The sequence below is a fragment of the Trachurus trachurus genome, assembly GCF_905171665.1.
Source record: "Trachurus trachurus genome assembly, chromosome: 13".
NCBI lineage: Eukaryota > Metazoa > Chordata > Actinopteri > Carangiformes > Carangidae > Trachurus > Trachurus trachurus.
The window spans coordinates 20,960,995-20,988,820 of record NC_139892.1 but is presented as its reverse complement, the minus strand read 5'-3'; the positions used below and the strand labels follow the sequence as shown (position 1 = coordinate 20,988,820).

The window sequence follows — 27,826 nt, the reverse complement described above, 5'->3', positions numbered from 1 at the left end:
ATCCCCCCCACCCCTCACTTTAAATTAAAATAATTGAGGAAAGCCATGATTATCCTTGAAGTACATTATATTCAGAAAAACATCCACTTTAATTAAAATCAGACTGCTTGCGATCATCCTGGATTAGACATGTCCCAGTGAGGCAGCCAGTGACTCTCTGAGCAGAATTTAGTTAACAGCACTTCATTCTGTCTCATGTGTGCGAATACACTGTGCAACAATGTACTGATGTTACAAAGCTCAGATGTTAGTGTCATGAAAAGAAATGTGAGAAATGACAGAAGTAAATGTCATATGTAGCGACATAAAGTAGCAGTAGAAGGCGTTTCTTCCTAATCCAGCGACAGTTTGGGTTCACATTACTGTCAGTCAGTAAAATCAGTCATCTCTTTGCTCTTTCTGTAATTCTCCACGGTGACTGAATGGAGCATGAAGTCTTTTGAGATGAATAACTGCAGGAGAGCTGAGGACAATCTCATCCTGCAGCTCTCTTTGTTCTCAGGATGTGATTGCAGTGTGTTTCTCTTCACAGTCTCTTCTTGATGAGTTTCTCTAGTTTACGGATGCGGGAGGACTCCTGCTCAGGGGTGGGGGCGCTAAAGGACAGTGAGGGGCCACCGTCGGCCCCTGAGGGTGGAGTGGGTAGCCTCTGCCTGAAGAGCTCCAGCATGCTGCTCTGTTCGCTGCGCTTCAGACCCTAAACATCCAAGTACATGAGAACAAAGGGGGGAAATCACAAACTATTAAAAAAAATCTCATTATGGGAACACAGAGAGCAGGTGAGTTCATGAGAGGAGATGCAAAGTGACAATGTTAAGACAATAATCTGCCATTTTGAGAATTATGCTTGTTTGCTTTCTTGCTGTTGTTTAGATAAGAAGATCAATACTACCCCCGTATCTGTATGTTGAGTGTCAAGCTACAGTATAGCAGCTTGTTAACTTTGATTGACATAAGGACTATAAGGAGGGATAAACAGCCAGCTTGGCTCTCTACAAAGGTATTGGAATGTCACCACTACTGAAGCTCACTAATTAAGATGCTATATCGTATGTTTAGACATCAGAGAGGGGTCTTCTCGTCCAACGTATTTGTCTGAAAGCAAAATAAGCATTTTCCTTAAAAAATCTGAACCACTCCTTTAATTTTTTTTCGTTAAAACCAACGGACTGACCTTCATATCCAAAATCTTCTGGAAGGTCTCAGGATTACCATCAGCGAGGAGCTTGATGTAGTTATCAACAAACACCACTGGTGGTTCATGTGGGGCCATCACCACCTGCGGAAAAAGTAGAGTTTAATGAAATCCCTCCCCGCTTTTCCTGTGCACCATCATGGGACGACCCATAAGATCTTTAAATGATCCCACATGGGGAAGCTATGGCCCCAGTATGAGGGAAGGAGGAAGAGGAGGGGGGTTCAAACTGACAGATTCAAGAAGTTCTAGCTGCAAACAAAGTCGAGACTCTGGTTCTATATTTAGAAGCCCACTCCTCACTCTTTCTTTTTTTTTTTCTCTCTTTTTACACACCAATTACTCCATGCATGAGCGGGCAAGAATTAGCTTCACCAGTAATTATTTTGGGGGATATAATGAGTCTGGGCAAAAAATCTGCATTAGTCAAAAGCAGGCAGAAAAAAAGTTTAATGGAGCACAAGTCTTTCTGGATTGGATTCTCTTGTTTTGTTTTTTTTTCTCAACAATAGAGACGGGATGGAAAACGTGGATCAAATAGCATTTCTTTCAGCCGCTACAAAGCAGGCAGACCCACACATGGCTGACAGACCCCCGCCTCCCATGCATACGCGTGCGCACAGGGGCCATCTCACAAAAAACGCTTCTCCTACCCTTCACTTCAAAAGGGCCCAAACTATCCTTTCAAGCTTTAATGCTCCGTTTTTAAGTCAAGGTGGAATACAGGAGAAGGCGAGCTGCACGGACAGGGAAGACGGTGAAGGAGAAACAGGAGAGACAGAGGAGGAAGAACAGTCATGAAAGGCTCAGGATTGCGCGGAATTCTTTGCTTTCTTACCACCCCTGCTGACTGAGTGATTTACTTAGCAACTGTCCTGGAGCCAGGCCAAGGGAAAGGCCTGCAGGGACCTTGTAAAAAAAAAAAAAAAAAAAAAAAAAGGACAGAAAGGGGGAGAGAGAGGGAGTTTAAGAATGAAAGCTGGCATTAAAAGGGAGAGAAACAGAATGAGGAGGGGGTAAGGCACTCAGGCTGAACAAGGGTGGGGATGGGGGGTTGCCTTTAAAATACTCCCCAGAAGAGAACTTCAGAGGTAGTAGGGATTGGGAAGAGGGAGCTGGAGCTATGGTGGGCTGGGCTGCAAGAGCGTGGAAAACAGCCACGTCTCACAGGCATCGCACCGGCCAGGAGAGGCTGTCTCAGACAGACAGAAAGAATCCTATGTACTTTGAACATAACTGAGTGCTGGCTTATATAAGAGACACCCTAATTTATTTCATCTTTAACACTCAAAGTAGATCACTTGACAGCTACATAAAGAGTTGGAGGATCTTACATAAGTGGAAACCTAAAAAATGTACACTACTTTTCTATGAACGAAAAGGCAACTTAATATTGTGGCAGTTTAAAGGTGCATTAATCAATATTTTTATGTCAAGAATGGTCCGAATGACTTTCCGTGATCAGCTCACTCAAAGTAACAAACCCACGGAGAAAGATCACCCAACTCTGCAGTGATTTACAACTTTTCAGGCTACTTCAGATCCCTCAGTCCATTGATTTGCTTTGCAGCACTGAACCTTATGGTTTTTGGTTTAGCCATACTGCGCTGTCAGCATACAAGCTTTGATAAAACCCAGTGTTTACTACTATTTGTCCAGCGCAACATGACAGAGACAAAGTTAGCAACTAGCTGGTTAACATCCTGGAGCATTAAAGATCGAAGAGCTGAAATTTCCCAAAGGATTTTACACCACAAATTACATACAGTAAATACTTAGACTAGTCCATGCGAGCTAGATGCGTAAATAGGAAGCCGTTACTTATGTGTACTAACTTTATAAGGTGATAATATATCAATCTGGTAATTAAAGCTTGTTTCACTGCTCCTGAGTGGTCATCAAAAAATACATTAAACAGAATAATTAATGCTAGTTAAGTTGAGCAAGTTAAGTTTTGGAAGACCAGGATACTTTTGATTACTGTGAGATCATCAAATCAACCAAACAAGATATAAAAAATGTCTTGTTTTGGATGCCAACCTCCCTAAGCTATCCCCAGTGAACAATTTGTTTCACTTAAAAGCACAGCAGTGAATTAAAAAAAACACTCCATAGAAGGATTGTGAGTTAACAAGGTAATCAGCTCATATATAAAACGTTATGTGTTTAGAAACAAAAGTTTTCCGTATACAATCCAATTTCCCGCAGCAATGAGGACAAAAATAAAGCTCTCCTTCCCCCTCTAGCTACCTCTTTATCTATCTATCTGTCTATTCATCCTTACATTCTGGACTATTTTGTTAAGTTCTCAATGTACAAATCCAAAATTGTTAAACAATACTGCCGCAGATCAAACAACTTATACTCGACTCTTAACTTCATATTGAATTGTACAAGGAATCCTACAGTGTGCCTCAATTTCAAAGTGAACTTTGACAAAGTTAAAGTGCTCCTTCAATTTTCCCAATGCACAGCAGATTTTTGGAGCTAAGACTCCAACCCTCCTGATCTAAAGTCACTGTATCACAGGGTGTAATTTAAAACCATTGTTGGGGCTGGGCAGCGGAATTCCTGTATTGACTGCTTTCAATGAGTTTGTCTTAACAAAGCTTCAGTCTCAGCCCAAGGTGGAAGCAATTACCTGTGGGGAGCTTCGATGGCTAAAATGCTGGCTGCAGTACAAAAGTTTCTCTTTACTCTCTTAACTTATATAGGCCAAATACGTTTAAAGAAGACATCTCGTCTCTTTCAAAAGACTGCAATCCACAGAAGCCTTCTTTGCCTTTATACTGTAGGCAAAATACAATTCACAGTTGTATTGTATTGATCCATCTTGTGCAGCATTATTGATTCTTATAAAGTTTTTATCATGGTAAATGGCTTGTGTTTATTTGCTGCTTGTCTAGTCTTAACGACCAATACATGCATAAATACAGTGCTTTTCCCCTACGCTTTCCTTCCATACACACACATTCACACACCAGTGATCATGCCCACAGACATGTTAATGAAGGCGCTGGGGATCGAACTACCGACCCTCTGATTCGTGATCATCTGCCTACATCATTGGGTATTCCTAAGAATTCTTGTTATCAGGGTTTTTTTTTTTCTCAGTATCAGATCTCTAGTCTCCAAAATGATTATTTGTCCTAAGCTGTCATGGTAGCGCATGTGAGTCACTCTGAGCCCTTCATGCAGTGTCAGCTCCGTCTATGAGAGTTCTTAGAATCCATATATAGATCACATTCCAGTTGAATGGCCCCGCTGGCAGTCAGATTCAGAGAAAGCAGACAGTAGTGGGCTGATGTGAATGCGTTCTGTAATTCCATAATGTGAAAGCCCATTTAATGTGTGGCAGATGAGTAGGAATTCATGTGTATACATTCAGGGCATTTTTCCAGGGAACAAAGAAAGGCCATATGGAAGAGTGTGCATCCCAGTAGAAACCAGTTGTGACAGGCAATGGTTTGACAGTCATTTTCTGAGACAGCTTCAAATGTTAAGTTTGCCTGAGTATATGAGAGTGGTTACAGTACAATGCCATGAATCTAAAGTATTTCACTGTCTGCTACTGATCCACTGTTTTTCACAGCAATGGCAGGGTGGGCGAAGCACGACTGAAGAAGGTCACTCTGACTGCTACGCACATCAAGACAGTCAAACTGTGATAACTTCAGGAAGGAAAGAAGGCCTCCAGGGAGTCCAAGGAAAATCAAGGGACAGGTAGACGTGTGCTGTGTGTGTGTGTGTTAGCGCATTTCTGTACACTCCAGGGACAGTTAATTAGGGTGGGGTTCATCTACGGCAGCCACATACCAGTGTCCTCTAGGGTCTCATAAGGCAATTCAGACTGGCTGCATCCTGTCTTTGCTTTTCCCATTAAAAACAACTTTCAATATGCAACACGTTATACTGCATGTTTTCCGTGAGTAGACGCATGGTTGCATGCATTTATTTATTTACTTGCTCACCTTTCCATTGGCTTAGGCTCAACAACATACTGTCTGGGTGCCCGTCTCTCACTCATTAAACCAGTGGCATATGAGCACCATTCCTATTCCCTTCCTAACTCATGTGAGGTGGGTTATTTTATGGAAACATGCTCATAAAGTGCTATTGTGAGTCGGATTAAAGACACAATTAAAGGGTTATTCTGCCCAAAAATAAATTCTAAGTAGATAATCTGCTCCAGTGACTTAAGGCAAAGATTTTAATACCGGCTCGCCAGTCAAACCACAAACACTTAGAAAAGAAATGTTAGTTCAGTCAGTCTATTGCTGCTTCTTATGATGGAATCTTAATCAGTGGAAAAAGTCGTTAGCTGCAGGTTGTGCCAGACTATTCTTTGTGAAGACTTCACATCAATAGCAAAGGTCATGTTTAACTGAATATGTCAGAGTTTCGACAATAAATCGTTTAAATGACAAACAAGAGATAAAGAAAACTCACTACCACAAAAGGGTCTTTGTAAAGTTCCAATCCTTTAAAGGTCAGAAACCTAAGATTTGGTAATAAAAACGGTCAGCAGGACTTTCACCACCCAAGTTAAATGTCATAAAACTTGAGTGGTTCTGATAATTTGTTGAGGTTAAACTATTTTCTATTTTGCGTCTCATTAAGATCCATCAATTAAAGATGCCAGTTCATCCTCAGTTTATACCATGAAAGGTAAACTGTTTAAATGAATGTCTATTCACTTTAGGAAGGAGTTTAAGTACTTTTTCCAACAGTCATCAGAAGAGGGTTTGGCTGTGTGCTTTTTACACTCACACACAGATTTCTCCAGTCGACAAACTAAATAGAGTCTAGTTTGAATTAATGAAGTCCCCCCCTTCCCTCCTCACCTTTAGTATCATCTCTGCACGGGTCATGCCTTTCACCACTATCTTGGTGTAGCTGGCAGGTGCCTTGCGGAGCACCTGGGAACCTATAGAGGGCAAATCCAGCAAGACTGTCTTCAAGGAGTGGGTGTCAAGGAGGAGCTGGTGGGGTAAGACACACAAGATTTTCAAGATTAAACATGTATACCAGTGCACATGGCGAATAAATGAAATGCAATCATTTTCTGATGTAATACAGATGCAATATTCTACATGTAAAGCCTGAAATGTGCTTTAGGTGATGACTCACAATGAAGCTTAAAAAAACCCACTGGCACAGATGAACACAAATTTAACTTACTTGTTCAGCTCCCACCATGCTGATAGGCTTACATCTGAACAGGTGGTTTATAAATTTAGGAATGAAAGAACTAGGGAGAAAGAGGAGACACATATATCAATTTCAGGGACCGTTAATTGTAGCTTAGATGGTACTTAAGAGTGTGTGTGTGTGTGTGTGTGTGTGTGTGTGTGTGTGTGTGTGTGTGTGTGTGTGTGTGTGTGTGTGTGTGTGTGTGTGTGTGTGTGTGTGTATAGTACTTTGTGAACTTGATGCAGAACTGTGTGAAGTATTTGCGAGTTGAGGCCAGATTGTCTCTGATGATCGGCACATTTTGTTTAATGTGCATGATGATGGACGTGACGTAAGGACTCTGGTCACCCACGTGCTCCACACTCTGCCACGGCATCTGAGGTAACACATCAGTACTGATCAGAATATTGCTCAACATCAAGTTCATGCATTTAAATGCATTACACAATAAAACAAAGACATATTTCTTAGAGTATCAGTTAAGGAGAAAAATATGATATTGTTTATTTCACTTTTAATGAATGGCTGTGGTGATGAATTCAGATATCTTCAGTACTATACACATAAGCGTGTGTGTGTGTGTGTGTGTGTGTATAGAACCTTGCTCATAGCAGTAAGAGCAGGATCACAGGCAGCGTCGAGATCTTGTACAAGTAGCTGGATACTGTTTGAGATCACACTGAGAAAACATGAGAGTCATATTATTAAAAAATTATCTGCACTTAACAGAGGGTAGGGTGTTTTTTAATTACAAAAAAAAGCTCTGCTTTTGTTACTCACGTGCTGAACGTATCCATCTCCCCAGTCAAATTAATTCTCTCCACCAAAACTTTATCTACTTTCTCCTTTAGCTTCTCTTCCAACTGGAACAGAAATAGAGAAAACATGAATGCAGGCACATTTGTTTCATAACTTTGAGTGCATCCCTTGAAATATGTCCTAATCTAAAATACAGACTTTACAGAAAATTGCTGCATGCATGTTGCAACAAAAACAAGATGGATGAAATATTTCAGGTTGTGTTGTAATTGTAACCAACAGAAGTGAGTTCCTTAAAACACTGATGAAACATTAGTCAAAAGTCTGTAACTACATTCCTTAATGTATACTGTCGCTGCGGATACATCTCTGATTCTAATCAATCATATGCACAGAGTTAGGGTTGTTAAGGCCTATGTATCTGTGTGTGAGTGCACGTGCCTGTTGTGTGGTTGCCAAACAGTACTCTGCAGTGCTAAGGATGCTACAGATCAGACAGAGCTCATCTACGGTGAACTTCGCGGCTTCTGATCCCTCTTTCTCTTTCAGCAGACTGCTGATGGTAAGACCCCCACTGTTACTGCTGGATCTGGAGAGAGAGACACACACGAACACACAGAGACTTAAAAGGAGAGGTAGAAGAGTAGCAAAAGTCATGAAGGCAAGGTGTGAAACACCTGTTAAGTAAATCATGGAAATATATTTCATATAATATACACAATATAAATCAATATTTTTAGTCTTTATTTAGGCTACTGTGTGAATTAAAGGCATCAGGGCCTGAAATGAACTATTTGATATGTTGTGTATTGTTTTTCCTAAGACAGGCTGATGTGAACTCACTTTGCAATAGGTTTTATTTTATAAATTATAAAAAAAATAAAAAAAAACCCACACTTTTAAACCACAGGTAAAGAACGCCATTTCTACTAACTGAGACACAACAGGCGCAACTACACTCAAACTCAAGTGTCTGGATGTTGGGCCAATTAGACTTCAACAACGACTCAGTCATTAATAAAAGTCATAAAAGAGAGATGTGAGCAAAACCACAACATAGTTGAAGGAGGCCCTCCTTTCAACGTCTAGCCAATTCACGGCACCCCACAATGGAGAAGCGTGTCTGTGTACGTAAGTGTAAGTACTTGCAAAGCATCTGAATGCATCTGACTGAGTATCTTTTTACGGCTCAGAATATGGTATACATTACTCAGTGAAGGCAAGTGTGTCATTAGCATGCATGCATATCTGAGACAGAGCACGCCTGTGTGTGTGAGTACGCCACAGCCAGTGATGAGTTCTTATGCGGCCAATGAGCCAGAGATGTTTTTGCTGGTAGCGTATTAGACTTTGCCACAACATAACCAACTCCAGATCCTTCATAGCATGCCATTCCACTCCTTCAAACACAGCGAGGACTGAAGACATTAAGTTTCATAGTAAACTCTTAAACAGCTCCATCACCATAGCAAAAGAAGAATGAGCAAATATGGGCTTGACATGCTTGTTTGTGAAACTTTAATCCTAAACAAATCTTGAGTTTGCGTTACTGCCCAAAAGATGTAATGATTCTTGTGGATAGAAGTTGTTGAAACATGAGTGAATGAATTGGAGCTGGTGAGTATTTGTCAGCTGGACAGTGTTTGCAGGACTGATTCAACAGATTTCAGAAAAAGCATAGCAGAGTGGGATGTGCATTTTGAGTAGAATTGATTCATTGCTAATTCTGGCCTTTTCACGGTTTTTGTTGAATATACTGTAGGAATAAATATAAAAAAAACTGCAAGGCTTATAATATATGGTAATATCTTCCTCTGTTAGTATAATGTGTTTTTTTAATTCCCTTTTATTTCTGTTAAGCACATTAAAACTTTAAGAAAAGTGCTATGTAAAAGACTATTATCATTATTTTTGTTATATTTAGAAAACCCTCCAGGCCACTGAGTAGAGGGAGTCGTTTTCAACTGACACTCACTTGTGGAAAAATGTCATGACTTTGTGCTTCGAGTGAGAAGAGAGAAGCTGAGGGTTTACTCTGTCACCTCAAATCAGTCAGGCTGTCTTACAGCCACCATCCACTAGCCGTTAAGAGTTCATATTAAGCCACTTCTCTACTGACTTCAGCAACAGAAGCCAGCTGATATGGGAGTGGCTGAATAATTAAGCAATTTGATTTGACAATATGAGTAAAAATCACATTTAGTGTAAATTAGCAGCTTATAACAATGTCATGCTAATCCTTAGCCCTTATTTATACACACTTGGTCTCTTTGTTTTACTTCTATCATGGGTGATAAAGTTTCTTCACTGAAAACCATGTGTACTCTGAGTTACTTGTTAAGTGTATAACTTCCCCTCTATGAGGAAGGGCAATTTTAAGCAATAACTTTTTGTTCAGACCAAACCTGAACAGATCTTACTTAGGCAGGTTTCCTGAGAGGATCTTCCAAGCGTACTCTCTCAGGAATTTCTGGAAGATGGTTGTGAGGGCGATCATTGGTTCTCCGGTGCTCAGCTGGGAACACTGCACCATGCACTTCTTGTAATAGACAAAGAGGTCAGCACAGCTGGGCAGGACTGCTCCGCCCTCCTCCGTACCCGCCTTGGGTGGGCCTTGTGCTCGGAAGTCGGCCACGAACCGGTCGATCAGTTCCCCCAGGTTCCTGCGTATGCCCGAAAATGTACAGCCAAACCCACAGAAGTTCACATGCACACACATGGATGGTTGGATTAGTGGCACATGAAAGGAATTAAATGAATCAAATAAAAATATTTAAACATTAAAAACATATGATTGGTCTGTAACCCCAATGAATAAATGAAGGGATAAAATAGCAGGCGGACAGAGTAGCACATGGAGAAACAGCAGAAAATATTCCAAGCATATCAGAATCCTCAGCACTATGTTCAACAGGTCCACAGTCAGTTGGTGTGGCCTGATCTTACTGAACATTGGAACTAAAGCCAAAGACAAAACAAGCAGGCCACTGTTCTCTCCTGCTATGTCCCACTGGGGACAAGCTGATCTGGCCGCTGCCTGTTTAAGGTCTTTGGACAGAAGTGAAATGAGGTTGTAGCTGCAGAATGGGTCAATCCTGTTCCTTTGAACAGACAAACAGCATTTAACGCACCACAGAGCCATGAGCCAGTGGCTGCATGCAAACTCAGAGGTCCCAGAAACTCAGTTCAGTTTCAGGAGCGATCACCATGACAGACCGGGGGGAGGGGAGGGGCTGATGGAGGAGAAGTGAAGAATGGTGGTAGAAGACAGAGGAAGGGGAGGTGAAAAATGAAGCGAGAAAAAACAGAAAAACGGACTATAAAGAGGGAGCAACATAAAAGAATAACAAACGTTAAACTGAAAACACTTACACAGGAAGAAAGAGCAAAGAAGGGATACCAAAAAGAACAAAAAATAAAGAGGTGGGAATGAAAATGGGCAGATCTGCTACGGCAGCACTTCTTCAACCTCCCTCGCTCTTTCTCTTGGTGTCTGTGGTCATGCAGCTAATGGGAAACATTTCTGCCACAGTGGAGACAGAGGCATGTAAAGGAACAAGAGATGGAAAGACAGAGGAGGCAATGATGTAAAATGGGAGAAGGGGGATCTGATTGATAAGTGGGCAACGGAAAAAAGGGACGCATGTGCCAACTTTACACACAACCTGCTCCTGATTCTGGGTCTGTGTGCCACAACACTATTTGCTCATGTCTGCATGTGAGAAGAAGAATACATTGCTCACTTGTCTTGGGATTCTATGTAGACGTATAGATGAGGTTCAAAACACTTGGAGACAATGCCATGGAAAGGGTTGTCCGGCGCTTTGGGCTTCCTGGGCTGAAAGAGGAGAGGAAAAGGGGGCCATTAGTGAAATAACAGGTTGTCGCTGGAGCTGCTCTGAGCTTCAATCATCCAATCATTGAGCTTGTGTTGTGCCTCCTATTCAGCCAGCATAAGATAAATGTCCAAACTCTGAACATAGAAACTGGGTCAAATATAAGGTGGCGCAGGAGATTCTGGATTTGACAATTTACCATGTGCCATATCTTAGAAACTGAAGCAACTGACTTTGGAGGCAAAAACACACATAGCTGATGCAGTGCAATACAACAGTCCCGTGATAATAAACCTAAGCTTTATGAAAGGTATAATTTGAAGCTTCTGTTGCTTAAGAGTCATTGATTTAACTTTATTGCCCGTTTGGAGGCTATAGCTTGATACTGCTTTGTGCTACACCAAGCTCCACATCACAGGAAGGAAGTGAGTATTTTATACATACTTTCCAACTCAAAGCTATATAAACTTGAATGTTTGTTGTATTTAAGCGTAATGAGGGATGTGTATTTGTGTAATGAGGGGGGGTTTGGCCAAAACTGATCAACATCCTATATTAATAGTATTTATTATAGTTAATTATAGTATTAATATTATTACTCACATTATTTTAAATGCTGCTATGGGTATCTGGGAATGCCTCAAATGGAAATTTCGTTGTATGATATACAATGACAATAAAGCATCTTAATCTTAATCTTAATTAAGGTGTGCATAATAATTAAGGCAACTTCTTTACCTCAGACAAAATGGGCCAAATAAGAGAGTACAAGGTGTTCAGTGCTCAGAGACATGGCCATGGTGGTATGAATGAAAAATGGTTTCTGTGAAGCGCTTTGGGTGCCATGAAAAGCGCTATATAAAGCCAAGCCATTATTATTATTCATTATTATGGCAAGGAAGGATGAAACATGACCCTGAACAAGACTCAAAAGTTGAAAAATCAAGACAGGGCAGAGACATATCTAAGGATAGATGTTTCAAAGGTTTTATGGAGTCTGAGGGCTGAACACCTTGTACTTCTGGACACTCCTGGTAGGTTGCAGTTCTGGGATATGGTGGAACTGCAAGATAACGGCTTCCTGGTAGCTTCATTCTTTTCAAGTCTTTAGCAGTTATTTATGTCTCTCTCTCTCCCCACACACTTCTTGCAACCCTGTTGACTATGTGCAACAAAACATTTGACTTTTCTGTTATCACGCCCCAATAATTCAGCTCCTTCAAGAGTGCTGTACCCTTCCGAAAGGTATTTTACAATTTTTGACATTTCCGAGTCCGTTAAATCTCTTATTTGGCCCATTTTGTCTGAGAAGTTGCCTGCTTAGTATGCACACCTTAATATAGCTTGTTGATCACTTCTGGCCACACACCCCCTCATATCACCTCATTATGCTTCATTTCAACAAACATTTATGTTTATATAGCCTGGAGTTGGAAAATTTGTATAAAAAGGAAGATGTGGTCAAAATACTCACTTGCCTAATAATTGTGACCGCAGTGCATCTGACAGGCCCTTCATGTTGCTGAAGAGTCAGGTGGACTCAGTCCAGATCAACTTACCTTGGTCAGATCCTCGTCCTTTTCGGCGCCCACATCCTCACCAGGCTCATCCTCCAGGAAGGGGTTAGTTGAGTCTAGAGGGCTCTCTGGTCTCTTTTGCTGTAAAAAACCCAGGATTTTGGATGAGCATCATGAGGGGTAGACACCAACTGCAGCATTCCATGGTGACAAGAGACTTGAGCGAAAGTAAGTTTTATAATTTAAAATAAAGTCCAGGTTTCATCACTGTCTCTCCATGTCTATGTGGACCATTTCGTGTGGGGCTTTGATGAAACTGCACCCCCAATTATAAAATTCCACTCAACCAAATCCCTGATTGAATTACAGAGCCCAGCAGGCATGGGTGTAAACTGAACTGAGGACAAAAGGGTCTCTGTCGAGACTAAATATGATCAATTCTGAACAAGCTTGGCCTAGTTGTGCTCCAACAAAACTAAAAAACCATGACCTTTATAATCTGTCCATCCTCTGTGTCTCACTTCCACCTACACACAATGACATGACCGGGATTAGAAGATTTCTTCAGGCTCTGACACCAACAGTGCCCTGTGTGTATGTGTGTCAGCAGTTTTATCGACATGTTTTTGTGGGATAAAGAAAAGTAATTTTACAGGAACTACAACAAAACATAACCGAAAGTATTTCAGTAAGTCATAAGGTCTCAGTGCAGAATAGTGGATTTGATTATATTGCAGTTCTGTATCTGCACCTTCAGTTTATATACTATTAAAAAATCCTAAACTCTTATCTTAGTCGTGTTATTACGGATGTGTTGTGTATTTGTGTGTATTTTTCTCACTCCAGGCACATCAGTCAAGGTGCATCCTGTGAAACGCTTGGCCAATAAACCCTCGAAGTTTGTCGTCCTCTGAATGGCGAACAGAAGCAGTTTCACCTCAATTTCCTTCGCCCGTGTCCGCATCACTTTGGCTAGTTCCACCCTTAGGAAAAATTGACACAGATTGAGTGTGTGCTTCCATTCATCTCTACAATTTAACATTCCAACATGTTTCAAATAAACATCTTACATCTGTCCCTTTTCAGCAAAATATGTCACGTCAGGCTTTTTTATAATGACAGTGTGTTTTTTTGCAAAATGTTTTCATTAGTTTGATTTATAGTTGGAGCCTGGAACATTATATAATGGCAACTACTTTCTTTTCCTGTGTAGCTGAGGGCAAAAAATGGGCAAAAGGGAATCACGGCCACTAGGTCACTGCTCATGTAGGCCACCTACGTCACAGAATCATCAGTCAGTCCCACACAACCAATTTCTCAGTTTTGCCTGTTTTATTTACTTTCCCTTTTGCCCTTTCTCTTGGACAGAGAGCAGGGTATGTGATATTCATTGAAAAGACTATTCATCATTCATCTAACTTAATTATTTTTACCTCTGTTGTACATGTTGTTTACCTGGTGATGTGGCAAAACTCCACAGCAATACGTTCTGTCATGCACCATTCCTCAGGAAACATGCGTCCGTATTTCTCCTCGTAGTCGACCAGTTGGCGCTTGATCCAGGCATAGCGTCGATCGATCTTGTCCAGCCATGCGACCTTGGGCAACAGGGTGGGGTAGTTTCCATTAATTTATAGATAGCACCTTAATAATTAGGTAATTATGTGTTTCTTGTAAGTAGATATGACCTCCTAAATTGTGGAATTCAGCTTCTTACTCACATCTTGGTTTTCCTGGAAGAGCACCAGGTACTCTGAGAGGTGCTGCCTGATGAACTTCTTGATGATCTCCTGTTTGATGCGTGGGTCCAGCACATTGGCCACCAGACAGGCATCTCTGAGCACATTACTGGGACCACCAGGTCTCTGGGTTGATTGCGATATAAAAGTTTAACCGTGATTGTTTGTACAGGAGGAACGTGAAAATGTTTAAACCAAGGAAAATGGAAGGAATTTGTCTCGAAAAGAAAAAGAAAGAAAGCGAAACAAACATGAAAATCCTGACTCTTCTGCAAGATATTTACCTTGGAGCCCTGAGAGGGGAAGGCTTCTTCAAAGTCGGCCAGGATCTGAGTCCCCAACTCACTCTGTGCTGCTTTTACTCTGAAAAAGGACAAAAAAGAATGACAGTGAAATTTACACTGTTTCCTCCATCAGCCAAACATCATACCTGAATAATTAAATTTTCATGTGAAAGCCTCCAAGATGCACCAGACTTTGACTTTTTTGGAATTTCTTTCTTGGCTCACTAGTCAAAGTAACTTTTCATAGCTTCCAGCCACAGTTAAAAGACATCTGTTTTAATTATTGTTGAAGAGTTATGGAGAAAAAAAACACTATGCATCCCTCATTATCACTAAATCTCAAGCTGTCAGCTTGCTATGTACAATTCACTTGCTGACAAAACAACAGCAGTGATGTTTTTCAAACTGTCACAGTTCCCTCCAGAGCTTTCACACTCACCAGTGTAGAAGCTTTTAAAAACTCAACAATTGTTTTTCGTACAGTAACTTCATTTAAAAAACGATCCCAATCAAGTGTCTGGCAGAGCTGTCACTGCCTGTCACAGCCTATTCCATACATTTGGTTGATATTTTTGTAAACCTAATATCAGTGCACAGGTTTGCAGGTGTCTTTATGTGCATGTAGTCGTGTCTGTGAAGGTGAATACACTGGCTGCTGGTCAGTAAAGCAACCTCAAAGAGACGCGATGGAGAAGCTTTTAAAAAATGGAGGTGTACAAGCTGAGATTGTGCAGTCCTTGAAAAGTCTTTCTTCACCCGAAGGCACCTGAACTGGGTTAACCGAAGACGGCACCCAAAGACCTGACAGTCGTCCAGAATAAACAGGAGAGGGTGGAGAGATGTAATCACTGACGGATGCTAACTGAAGTGGTAGCTTTCATTTCAAGCACTCACCACTGACTAAATACCTACCACCCATTTCTCTCAGGGTAATACTTGGTATGAGACTGTTGCCTACTGCAGCTACTGTTTTTTACACTTTGATAAACTAATGTCAGGATCCATCTAGTGTCTACAGCTGTTACACCTGGCACAGACCAAACTGTCAGCAGCAGGTCGAACTGCAGTCAGTGTGCAGGTGCATTTTGTCTATTCATGTACAAGTATATACAGTGTCCAGTCACTGAATCTCTCTGTGTGACAGAGTAGTGCAGTTGTGACGGTGAGAAAAGTATGCAGGTAGAAAACAACTTCACATCAGATTAATTTAATATTTAATAGTTGTGTTATATTCAAAATTATTGAGATATGTTTTTTTTTTTGAAGTTCAAAGGGGAGCATGCCCATCCAAAAACATTTGACAGGAGCTGGGCAAAAATATACTATGAGAAGAGGAAGGAAGCTCCCAGTGGACTTTTATTTTTTTTTAAAATCAACGACGTTTCAATACAAAGATCTTCATCAGGTCTAAAGTTTTTTTGTTTTTTTTACCAAGCCCCTCTCTCTCTTATTTTGTGATTGTTAACAATTTACTGATGTGAACTCTGTCTTAAGTTTGAATGCAGAATTTAATAGAAATGCTCTTGTTATTGTTAACTACACAAAAAGACTGATTGTACAGACTACAATGAAAAGTAAATGTTCTGCCTTACTGCTCCAAACACTTGTGTCACTTTACCCCCCTCGGTTTGTAATTTTGCAATCCCCCCGATCCTTTGCATCTATCCTATTGTTGCCTATGTTTGTGTGATCTATTTCTCCACTGTGCATCTGTTTCTTGTCTGACTCGGCTATCTCTAGCGCTGTGCTGACTCATGCGGCAAGTCTCTCACAGAGAAAGTAGTGATTTTATTTTTCTGTTAACCGTTTATGTCCAGCTGTCTGCCCTGCCTTCATATCTTTCCCTTCCCGGTGTCTCTCCCATCATCTGTTTCTCCAGCAGAGTCACTTCTTCCACGCAGCTGTTATTTGGTATGAATACTGTCTGCTGCCACACCTTAGTCAAAACAGAACAGAGGGTCATCCGTACTTTTTTTTTTTTGGGGGGGGGCATCATCAAATTGGTCCTTTGTGTCCCAAAGTGATTCTAATATTCTTGGAAAACATTACTAAATATGGAAATTTAATAAACCAGAGCTGTGGGAAAAAAACAGAATAGCAATGCACTTTATTCCCTGCCTGTCTCTCTCTCTGTATGTGTTTTTTGTGTTTAAAGGGGTTCCATTGCAAGTGTGATCGCATTTTCGCTGTTATGGTCGCTTTTTTTTCTCTATGGAGCTCCCCCTACAGTTTCAGAGTGCACATTTTCACTATGTAAAAACTCCCAGCTAACCCTGCCCCCCCGGCCATGTGCATTTGTTTTCAACGAAGGTGGGTAACGTTAAGAGGAGATTACAGATTACGGGGGTGTTTGTGTTGTAGTGCCGCAAAGCAGTCCATGTTTCTCACGTGGGACACTGGGTTGGAGGCGCTGATCTTGTAAGGTTGGTTTTTAAGCCAAGACATGCTAGGTGGAAGCCAGAGAGCCTCCATTCTCCCTTTCACAAGTCATTTAACCATAACAATTACTCTAAAGCTGTTTAATTAAGGTCAAAATCCTGCATAGTTCCCCTTTAAATGAAGACCACATCCAGACATTGGTTCTCTCCAGATAAAACAAACGCTCCTAAATATACTATCAATTGAAATAGTATAATTAACATGCATAAACAACAACCTCAAGTGCATTGTGTGATGAATGCATCTTGCACACACACACACAAAGTAGAAGCACGAACATGGAGATACAAACACCCTCCCATGGAAAAGTATGCCTCTAATCTCCGATTATGGAAGAAATGCTGGCATCACAGGACCCTATTCAGTGTGTTTCCTTCCTGTGTGTTCCTGTATGTGTGGGATTGTGTGTGTGTAAGTGTGTGAATATCTGCATAAACAGGATGTAATACGCAAAATACCTCCAGCCAAATACTGCAACCACTTTTCAACAGTTCAGCTGACAAGCTGTGGAATAATTCAGCTGTAAGGAGAGCTGGCTCCAAGCTGGCAGTTGGAATTGAGCTTTTTTCTTTCTTTCTTTTTTTTTTTTTTTTTACGGCTACACTGTTCAGCGAGTAACACGAGTGAGCTTGAGCAAGACACAAGGCAAACCTACAACAAAAGTTCCTACAACACATCTGATACACAAGAGGAAAGTACAGTGTGTGATTTAGTTACCTCTCAGAAAGCTGTCTAATCTGGGGAATGCCCATGTACTTGTGGAAATGTTCAAGCACATTGACGACTCCCTGCAGCAGGTTGGCCACCTCACCATATTGCCTCTTCCTGGTCATGGCTCTGAAACGCAACACAGATGTGTGAATTATTTATATCCTCATATCTGAATAAATCCATCTTTATAGTCTACTCTACATGACTGCAACTGTTAACTGGTTAAGCAAGCCACCCCTGCAAATATGTATCATAATCAGTCTATCCGACTCTGTCTCACTTATACATGAAAATCAATTCTAAACACGCACTACACTTACAAAAAACACTGGAGCAGTGATACAGAAAAATATGGATCTTAGAGATTAAGATGATTAAGACTTGTGTGAACTGCACAGGTTTTGTTTCCATCTATCTGTGTAGGACTTCCCTCTTGTCTTGTAATCCAGTACACAGTAGCAGCTTTTACCCCCAGGGTAGAGATTTTGTCAACATTACTTAAAACAGATTAGACTGCAGCCAATGATTTGTAGGTTACATAAAGTGTGATACAAAATATGTCTTTTAATTCAATTCAATTCAATTCAATTCAAAAAACAGTTCATATTTTATCCTAAAATTGTGGGTGCATCTCACACATCTCACAACTACAGTGTCTCTACACAACTTAAAATACTTTATTTTGGTCAAATAAGACTCAGGGTTAAACTGTGGGAGTTTTTTTTGTATAAAATGTGATTGTACCCACTCTAAAGAGTCCACACCCCCTGCCAGCATATGCAGGTGGTTGAGGGTGGTGATGGATGTGGTTAGGTGGCGCTTGGCATGGTCCAACTGCTTTATGTCCCTTGTAATCTCCTTAACCTGTGCAGGAAGAATAACAAGTGAGACAAGCTTTTGCACAGAGTGACACAGACAAAGAAACTAGGGTGGAATTAAGGAGGAGGTAAAAGTACAGCGATGGATGAGAAAGAAGCACAAACAGGTGAACAAATGAAAGTGTTGTTGACTGGATGGAGCGATGGGATAAAGAGAAATAGAGCAGGATGAACAACACCCCCGCTGGTTTGAGAAATAACTGCTCCTCAATGCCTCCTGAGGGAGACTTTGCTCGCCAATCTCCCCCTCATCCTTTCCCCACTCACCCAGACCACTGGCCTTCCTCTGACACACAAACAAACTTACAGCACTGACTGTCGCAGACACACACATGGAAGGTGCATTAACTCGCGGTCGCATTTAAAGGGATACGCCAACTTTTTTTTGTTCGTGTCTTGCCTCACTCCCGCGGCCATGACCAGCAGATAGACACCATCCTTTTGACTGTGCGTGCAGTAACAAGGGAGATACGGGCAGAGCTGGCGCTCCGCTAATTAGCTTAGCTCAAACGCTGGAAGTGCATAGGTAGTGTTAGCCTGCCTCCACCTAAAGTCAGAGAAACTCTTCAGCAACGCTAAACAGAAACTTCGTCTCAGAGCTGACAAAACTCTCCGGTAAGGCATCTTGAGCGGTCAAATGCCGTTAACGGGACGAGATCTGTCAAAACGGAGGGTTCAAGCAAAGACGGTTTATTTTGGTTCAAGCTAGCTACATCGAGGGAAGGTTAGCTTCCTATTTCAAAGTAAAAGCACAAATTCTATCGTCATGGTTTGGGCAACAGGTGTTTTATTTTGTGGAAGTAACCAGAACGGCTAGCTTGAGTAGCGCTGAATTCGTCTGAACAAAATTGTAAACAGCTGGTATTTAGACAAATTAACGACACTGCTGATCTAAACGGCTACTTTCTCGCCTAAAAATGTTTGAAATGTCGATAAAGTGATATATTTACAGAGTTTAGAGCTAAAATTAAATCAGCTTCTGACTGCTGATTTCAGCTCGGGTAGGAGGCAGGCTAACACTACCTATGCACTTCCAGCATTTGAGCTAAGCTAATTAGCGGTGCGCCAGCTCTGCCCGTATCTCCCTTGTTACTGCACGCACAGTCGAAAGGATGGTGTCTATCTGCTGGTCATGGACTCGGGAGTGAGGCAAGACACGAAAAAAAATGTTGGCGTATCCCTTTAAAGGAGTCTCCTTTAACGTCCTCTATTGTGACACACAAGTGGATATAGGTTGTATCTCCCCTGTGTTAGGGTCGTGTCCCTGATTATCCTCAACAAGCCACCTCTGTGTGCTGTGTGTGTGTGTGTGTGTGTGTGTGTGTGTGTGTGTGTGTGTGTGTGTGTGTGTGTGTGTGTGTGTGTGTGTGTGTGTGTGTGTGTGTGTGTGTGTGTGTGTGTGTGTGTACACATACCATTTGTTCAGACTTCTCTGCCTTGTCCTTGATGTCTTTGATTTTGCCAAAGAGTTGTTGGATGGCTATCTGGGCTTCCTCCAGTGCCTGCACAAAACAAACAGACAAATAAGAAGCAGACAAAAACGACACATTTTAACAACTGTGCAAGAATCCCTAACAGCGTGTGTGTGTGTGTTTGTTTAGAGTGGGCAACACCACAAATCAGTGTTCTGAGCAGGCTTGAAAATCTGGGTCCCTGAGGTCAAAGCCGAGCTCAGCACATCCTTAATAATGTCAGAATAACACTTGAAGCAGAAACAGCAGCAGGAAGGGAAAATGGAAAACCAAACAGAGCTGCTGGAGCAAATCCTTGAGAGGAACATAGAGATGCAGCCTTACTCTCCTGGTTTACACTGATATACTGATAGAGGAACGATATCATGGCATTGATTGGCTCAACAATCACAAGAGCAACGGTGAGTCTAGCTGCATTGATAAATACAATTTAAAAAAAGTCCTCTGCTGTTTGGTATTCACATGAGGCGCAATACAGGTGTGTATCGCTTCAAAATTGCCTGTACCCGCATTCACAGAGCTGACGGACTCTTCTAACAATAGGTCATTAACTTGATTCCTGGTGTCTATCAAAAATGACACAACAGCGATTAAAGTCTGGATTTGGTTTGTTTTCATGGGTAGAGGAAAATGAAAACCCAGTCGGCAGCTGTTGGTACAACTGATTACGTCTTAATTTGCTTTTGATTAAAATGTATCGCCACATATTTTATTTTAAAACAACTGCAATTTATTTCCTTAAAAACAAGCTTCCTGTTGTGAGAAGCAGAGTGGAAAGAATATCTGTGAGTCACTTGTGGTGTGGGTCAAATTTCCAAGAGATATTTTGTTTATCCGGTCTCACCACTGGATTTGGTCCATGTGAAAAATTACCCCACCGTTCCCAACCCCAGAATGGGGGATGGGGGTAATGTCAAACAGACTAATTGGACGTCTAATTGACAAGCTATCAAGATATCTGACATTGATAGGTCTTAAGTTGACATACAGGTCATGAGGCTAAGCTCTGCATAAAAGCTATCGCTAAAAAGACTAAAGAGATCATTAGCAGTTTTAACAGTCTATAAAGCTAGACTGGATTAGATAACATTAGACAGATACAATTGTAAGATAGTTGGAGTGCTATTCTAATATTTCCCTATCATCTGACATGGCAGCTGTTCTTTGATGGTCCTAAACAGAGATTTTGCTCTGATATCTGATGCCAGAGTAATTGGCTTCACTTGGCCCGATGCTGTGGCGGCTCTGCAGACACAACTTAGACCCTCTACTGACACACACAGACACACACACTCAGACACATGCACACAAGGAATGCTAACAGCCGGCACCAGCTGTGCAAGGAATTTACCACTTTTACAAGCACCTCTGAGAAACAAGTGGACAGCGAGTGAACAAACACACCAAAATGTGCACGTGCGCACAAACACACAGGCACGTACAGATACAAGTACAGATACAACTTCCGGTGACCGTGGACGATTAACTTTCCTTGCTGAGTGGTGTCAAAGAGCAGTGGTGAGTGACATCGTCATGGAGACACGGTCAAAGTCATGATGGCACCATGTGACCAGGTCATAAAGTCTCAACGAAACCATTTGGGGCGTTTAAACCTGAATCCTTGTCAAGACTGTCTGCCGTGGAGGGAAAGTGAGAGGAGGTTAAGTACTGACAATATCTTGAGTATGATGAGTGGCAAACTGACTCCGCCTCGATTTCATCCTTCTTTCTTTTGATGCCTCATAAAACCCTTTGGTTTTTCGGTGATAAATGAATTGGAAAAATGATAGCAGGTTACTCTTTGATCTGAGCGTGGAGGAAGGGAGTGCCACTGAATCTTTAAAGAGGTTCCCTGGAGGACATCTTGAGCAAACAAAGTGCATTCAGAAGAGGCCAGAACCTCCAAGGCTGCAATTGTTGCTCCTCCAGACTCAGCTGAGTCAATCTGGCTCGCTTCCTAGCACTCATTTCCTGTATTTAGCCTTGAGAAAAGCAGAGGGAGACCACTGCCCAGCAGGCGCCTCCATGCCCAAGATGTTATCTGCTCTCACACAAACACATGCGCGCCCAAAAACACACACACACACACACACACACACACAATAAGCAGCACATGTTCCATGGCACACATTAAGTGGTATTATAGAGGTTAAAAAAGAAGTGAGGAGCTTCTCTCCAAAGCTTGAACAGGATCGGGACGCATTTCACTCCTGATGGGCATCAGTTTAGCTCTCTAGCAGAGGGTTTATTAAAAGGCACTTCTGAGTTTAGGGCCAAAGACAATAAATCAGATCAACCAAACTATAAGAGCTGGAACACGGCCTGAGCACAACACTTTGGTGTCAATATTTTTAGAGGGTCAATTTAGAGAGAGAAGAATAGCTCAGGAAATGCTCATTGCTTTGTATAGAATTTCTCCTCCGTTTTGTAATAGCTGAGCCTGACAAAAGCTCAAATCTGAAGCACCACTTCAAATGCATTCTGCTATAAATAGCAACATGAAACTACGCTGCTGAAAAACAATAGAATTTTTTTTTTTTAGCACAGTTGGTGTTTTCAGATGGTGAAATATGCACATCTAATGAGCTATAATGAAAAAGTCACGAAACATAATTCAGGCAGAAAGTGAATAACGCTAAACTGTACATTAGCAGGCAGAACAAAAGGAAGTGACAAAAGCCGGAGCTCTGAGGGACTGAAAGCATGGAAACTAAAACGAGCTGCGAAAGTGATGTTAAATATTTACATTAAAGTCAACTGTATAAGAAGACCACCTGACACTGTATTCTCTAATGTAGCCCTTCTGATACCACAGTGAAGCCCACATGTACCAGAAACAGTCACACAGAGAGGAAAGAAGTTGATGCCAAATTCTGCAAGCAGATTATTATGTTGTGACTCTGAAAGTGTGTACACATGTGCGTGCATAAACCGTTGTGCACAGCAGCTATCTCTGGCAAATGCCAGAACGGCAATCAACTAGCATGAATTGATAACAAATGTTTGGTCTTGTTAATGACCCTCTCTGACTCAGACCTCCACACGTGGGCTCCAACAGTCCAACCTCCAGAAAGTGCTTCCACCTCCTTCAATTGCGTTGCTAGAAAAGATGCATAAATGCAAAATAACCTTTTCATTTGCACTATGAAACTGAGTTCAGCTAACTGGGGAGCAGGTGTGCATAAAGTAGCCACATTGCCATGACAACAGGCAGGCGAGAACATCACACAATGGCAGCTGTGTGTGACAGGAAACTTTAAGCACACACTGACACAGATATTTTGTGTTTGTGTGCATGTGCGTCTGTGCGTGTGCACAATTGGTGAGGAGATCCCCACAATCTGCCCCCGCATCTTCAGCACTTCAGGAAAGGTCTGAAGGATTAGTATGGACTGTCATAATTTCGGGTTAATGACAGTGTTCATGTCATTATAATCGAGTCTGTCTCTCTGCCCCTGGACACCACGTATTACAGTCAATCATTGTGTCAACAGTTTGGCCTGTGTGGCTGTGTGTGCATGCATCTGTGTGAGTGTGATGCAACAACAGTTTTGGTGCTTATGTGTATTCAGTGTCTGGAACCACCCCCGGAAAAACTACATGGACTCATGGCAAATAATTAATCTACTAAAATACTCATGTTATCTATTCACCACATCTTGGTGAAAACGTGTCCCCTCACAGCCATCAACACACTAATTATCAGCTAATTATCAGCTCTATTAGTCGACAGGGTCTGACCACTATGACAGCCACATTTCCACACTCCTGCTGCATTTTACTGACTTGACTCCCTACAGGAGAAATAACCACAAGGAAACTCGTTCCCCAGATTTCCTCCTATCTTGCTCTCTCCATCCGTCTCCATAAATGTTACCATCTTGGGTTTCAACCTGGGGATTTCATTGAGCTCTGTGAGTGAGTCCAGTCGAGAGGACAAACAACTGAACTGCTGATCCTATTGGTTTTTATTCTATTTGCCGTCTTTATGTTTCAGTCGCCATCTTGAAATGAACACCTCTCGGTCTTTTCCATCCGCAGAAAGGATTTTCCCTCTGGAAATGTTGGATGGGCTCAGTGGGGCTGGAAAAACAAACTAAAATTATTGTCTGTGACTGTCTAATGTTATTGGTCTGGATGGGATTTAGAGCGTTTCCGCTACCAAACGGTAGCTAACAGGGAAAGACAGGGCCACCAGGCCAGACACCCTGACGACAACGCACACCTAATCATGTCAGCTGGTCAGAACATACGCGGCTCCCCCATCAGGTGTCACGTTCCTTTTAAGCCACAGCTCCTTGACAGAGCGAGGGGCCTGGATTAAATCAGCAGGAGTTGTTCTTTTCCCTCATGTACCCACAAGAAAAAGGCAAAGACTCAAATGCCTGGGTTTTAAAAGAAATCCAAGTATTTACATACGGGAATCTATTTCCCAGACATGTTTTCCGTAAAGAGGGGCAGTTTGAGCAGCGGGAATGGATCTGAGTCATCTTGTCCTTTTCCATGGAAGCAATGTGGAGAAAGGAAAGAGCAGGAGAGGGGGAGGATCATGTTTGTCTGGGTTGGGAGTAACTAATGGCACAATTCTGACTTCAGGAAAAAGATGTTTTGAACGCTACATATGATTAAACAAGCGTGGTGGTGAGCATGTACAATATGCCACTGTGGTTGTTTGTTTCCACACGCTGTGTTTCTGCACTGATGTGTGAGGAGCGCTGCTGTACAACAGAACAAATTCTAGTTTTTCTAGAACCGTTTCATGTCAAACCACTGCATCAAGTTCCTTCATCGCCGGTAGCTCAACTCACCTGCCTGCCATCCTGGCCCACATTCGTCTGGCCCCTCACCACCGTCCTGATGTTGTCATCCAGTCGCCTGTGAAACATGACAAAATGCTGCAGTCACATCGAGGGCAGTCAACAAACAGCAACATCGTGTATCGTTACATAATTTGCATCTACTCACCGAATCTTGAGGCGGATCTTGTTTACCACATCATCGATGTTAGCTAAAGACTGAGGGACAAGTCAGGAAAACATTCAGAAACATTTAATTTAACAACCTGAAAAAACACACATTCACTGACCCTTTTCTCTGAATAATGCCTCCTTCCTAGAGTTTTGATGCATTTGTGTCCAAATAAATATGACTTCAGATGACACCAATCAGTTCTATCTACCGTTTTATCCTTAACACATACTATACCTCATATGCAGGACAAGCTAAACCTCTCACCTATCTAGTTATTACCTTTAATACCAAAGTAGGTGAAAGTACCATGACAACTACTCAGAGCCACTGGCATAGAACCACACACAGTAGGGTTACAGTGACCCCTCATGGAGATGGAGTTCACATACATGTATTATATGTGGCCATGGTAAATAATCTTAAAAAAAAATTAAGTCTAACAGTCATTTGAGATTCACACTATACATCCACATTGTATACTATCTACATACTGTGTAGAGATTGTTCAGACCCCTTCAATTTTTTGTACATCCTGTTATTTTGTTGCTTTATGCAAACATTAAATTATAATGTTCTTCCTTCATTAATCTTCACTTAATACGTCATAATGTGAAAAAAAGAAGTTCTGAATTTTAGTTCAAATTTATGAAAATGGAGAAACTAATATCACATTCCCATAAATATTCAGACCCTTTATCCAGTTCTTTGTTAAAGCACTTTGGCAGTGATAACAGCTTTAAGTCTTCTCGGGTGTGATGCAACAATCTTTGCATATGGACGGGGATTTTCTGCCATTATTCTCTGCAGATCCTCTCAAGCTGCGGTTGATTGGAGAGTTGGAGACTGCTGGTGAGCAGATATTTTCAAGTCCCTCCAGAGATGTTGGATTCAAAGCTTTGGAAGACGTCAAAGACACTCCCGTGTTGTCTTTGCTGTATGCATAGGGGGTCATTGTTCTGTCCTATTGTCCTACTGGAAGGTAAACCTTTGGCCCAGTCCCAGATGTCTGAGCACTTTGGATCACGTTTTCATTAAGCATCCCTGTACTTTACTCTGCTGAGTCTGCTCAGCTTTTCCCTAACCCTGACCTGTCTGACTGTCTGTGCCGCTGAAAAACACCCTCAAAGCTTGATGCTTGATGCTGCCACCACCATGTTTCACTGTGGTTAAGTAATGTGCAGGTGAGGAGCGGTACTTTGTTTTCTCCAGAACAGATGCTTAGAGCTAAGACATTTAATCAGATAATATTGTTTCTCAAGCACTGAATCCTTCAGGTACTTATTTTTGCACGCACCAGCACCTTTACTGCAAAGTCTGTGAGTAAGTAAGTACTGGAACCATGTGCTACAACTTTTTAACTTTGTAGCACTTTGAGATCTTGTTTGAAGAAAAGTGCATTAGAAATTACATTTATTATTATTATTATTAATGTACAGTTGGACATGTGCATTCAAAAGTTTAGAGAAGGTCACATCAATCACTAGCTTGTACAGCATACACACCTACACATATTATCCACAGAGGTTACAGTTGTAATCTCGTTTGGGCCAGTTGAGTAAAACAGAATAAATGTATTTCGTTTTATTTATTTCACAGATACATTTCCCATTTATGTTATGATTTTTGGCATTTCACAGTAGGAAAACCTCAACTGTAAATACAAGAATATTTGACGACTGTATTTCATTTAGCTGTTTCACTGTCCTCCTTAAAAGTCTTATTCTTCCTGTTTGTACACGGTTTGAACCCCTGAAAGGAGGACCTACTCTTTTTCTAATGTGCCGACTGTACAGAAGATCTATCATTTAAATGTGACCCACAGGTGTGTGTGTGTGTGTGTGTGTGTGTGTGTGTGTGTGTGTGTGTGTGTGTGTGTGTGTGTGTGTGTCTTGACTGCACCTGCTCGGTGGGGAACAGTGTGTTGATGTACTCCACAGCGTTGAAGTCTGCTCTGTCCAGCGGGTCTTGGCTGGGGAAGACCTAGCGCACAGAAGACATTTTAATCAGTCACGACTGTCTCACTGAATATCTCGCGACATATCCCACTGACCTGATACGTCATTCATAGATTTGCTAGAAGAAGGCTCCAACGATACGTGACAACTTGAATTTATCTACATATTAGTAAATGGGTAAACGGTGGGATGACAGGTGCTGCGTTATTATCCTAAAGCCAATGATAGGTTAGTAAACACTGCTCCTAGCTAACGTAAAGCCAACATGTTATCTTTTTGACAAACTGTTCTGTTAGCTTAACATCACCGATATGCTCGGAAACTGAATGTTTTATAACGTTAGCTGGCGGACCCAGTAAAACAGCAGTGTCACATCTCCGGAGCCAGCAGCAGGACGGGTTAGCCTGCTAACAGCTGCCTCTATGTTGTCGATACCGGCGGCGACGTTTGTAAGAGCTACGACAGTAACGAGTTCAGACAACTACCTGTTCAATGGCTAGTTGCACCTCTGGGGTCAGGTGCAAAATAGCCTCCAAATCCTCAGCAAATTCAAATTCTTCCTCCTCCATCATTGTCAAAACAACACGGGAGACGTCTCCGGCATACTACTTCCTGGTGGGGAGGCTTCTGGGATAGCTGATGCGATCGGTGAAATGGTGCGTTCATGTCTGTCGGAAATCAGAAACACTAGGGGTTATAGCTGGGTGTATTGTAAAAATGTGACAATTAGACAGGAATCAAAGGTGAATATGAAGATGAATTTTATCACTTATAATTGTCTACAATATTGCATCATATAGCAATATGCACAAATCAATACATATGTAGGATTTGCATTTTCTTCTACTACTTGCTATTGCTACACACTTCCACCAAA

The 27,826-nt window shown here is 41.7% G+C and overlaps 1 protein-coding gene across 1 annotated transcript; it reads right to left on the bottom strand.

The window, feature by feature from the left end:
• Window positions 1-37: 37 nt before the first annotated feature.
• vps53 (VPS53 subunit of GARP complex) lies at window positions 38-27,561 on the bottom strand. The gene is made up of 22 exons (XM_083984316.1): window positions 27,435-27,561; window positions 26,894-26,974; window positions 24,989-25,038; window positions 24,832-24,898; window positions 19,967-20,053; window positions 18,422-18,537; window positions 17,680-17,799; window positions 14,524-14,602; window positions 14,222-14,365; window positions 13,956-14,098; window positions 13,342-13,483; window positions 12,543-12,641; window positions 10,891-10,985; window positions 9,568-9,810; window positions 7,589-7,736; window positions 7,169-7,251; window positions 6,989-7,067; window positions 6,616-6,764; window positions 6,377-6,446; window positions 6,040-6,177; window positions 1,175-1,279; window positions 38-697 (listed from the first exon to the last, which is right to left on the bottom strand). The coding sequence occupies exons 1-22, from the start codon at window positions 27,519-27,521 to the stop codon at window positions 527-529; spliced, it is 2,496 nt and encodes an 831-aa protein (XP_083840442.1). The 5' UTR covers window positions 27,522-27,561; the 3' UTR covers window positions 38-526.
• Window positions 27,562-27,826: the final 265 nt, after the last annotated feature.

Bases quoted from the DNA above. Each gene is read 5' to 3' on its own strand.
- vps53 (XM_083984316.1), bottom strand. From the start codon at position 27,521: ATGATGGAGGAGGAAGAATTTGAATTTGCTGAGGATTTGGAGGCTATT. The intron at 14,099-14,221 runs GTGAGTAAGAAG...CTGTTGCCCAAG, and splicing joins TCTTCCAGGAAAACCAAGAT to GTCGCATGGCTGGACAAGAT. The intron at 6,178-6,376 runs GTAAGTTAAATT...TTACCCCACCAG, and splicing joins GCATGGTGGGAGCTGAACAA to CTCCTCCTTGACACCCACTC.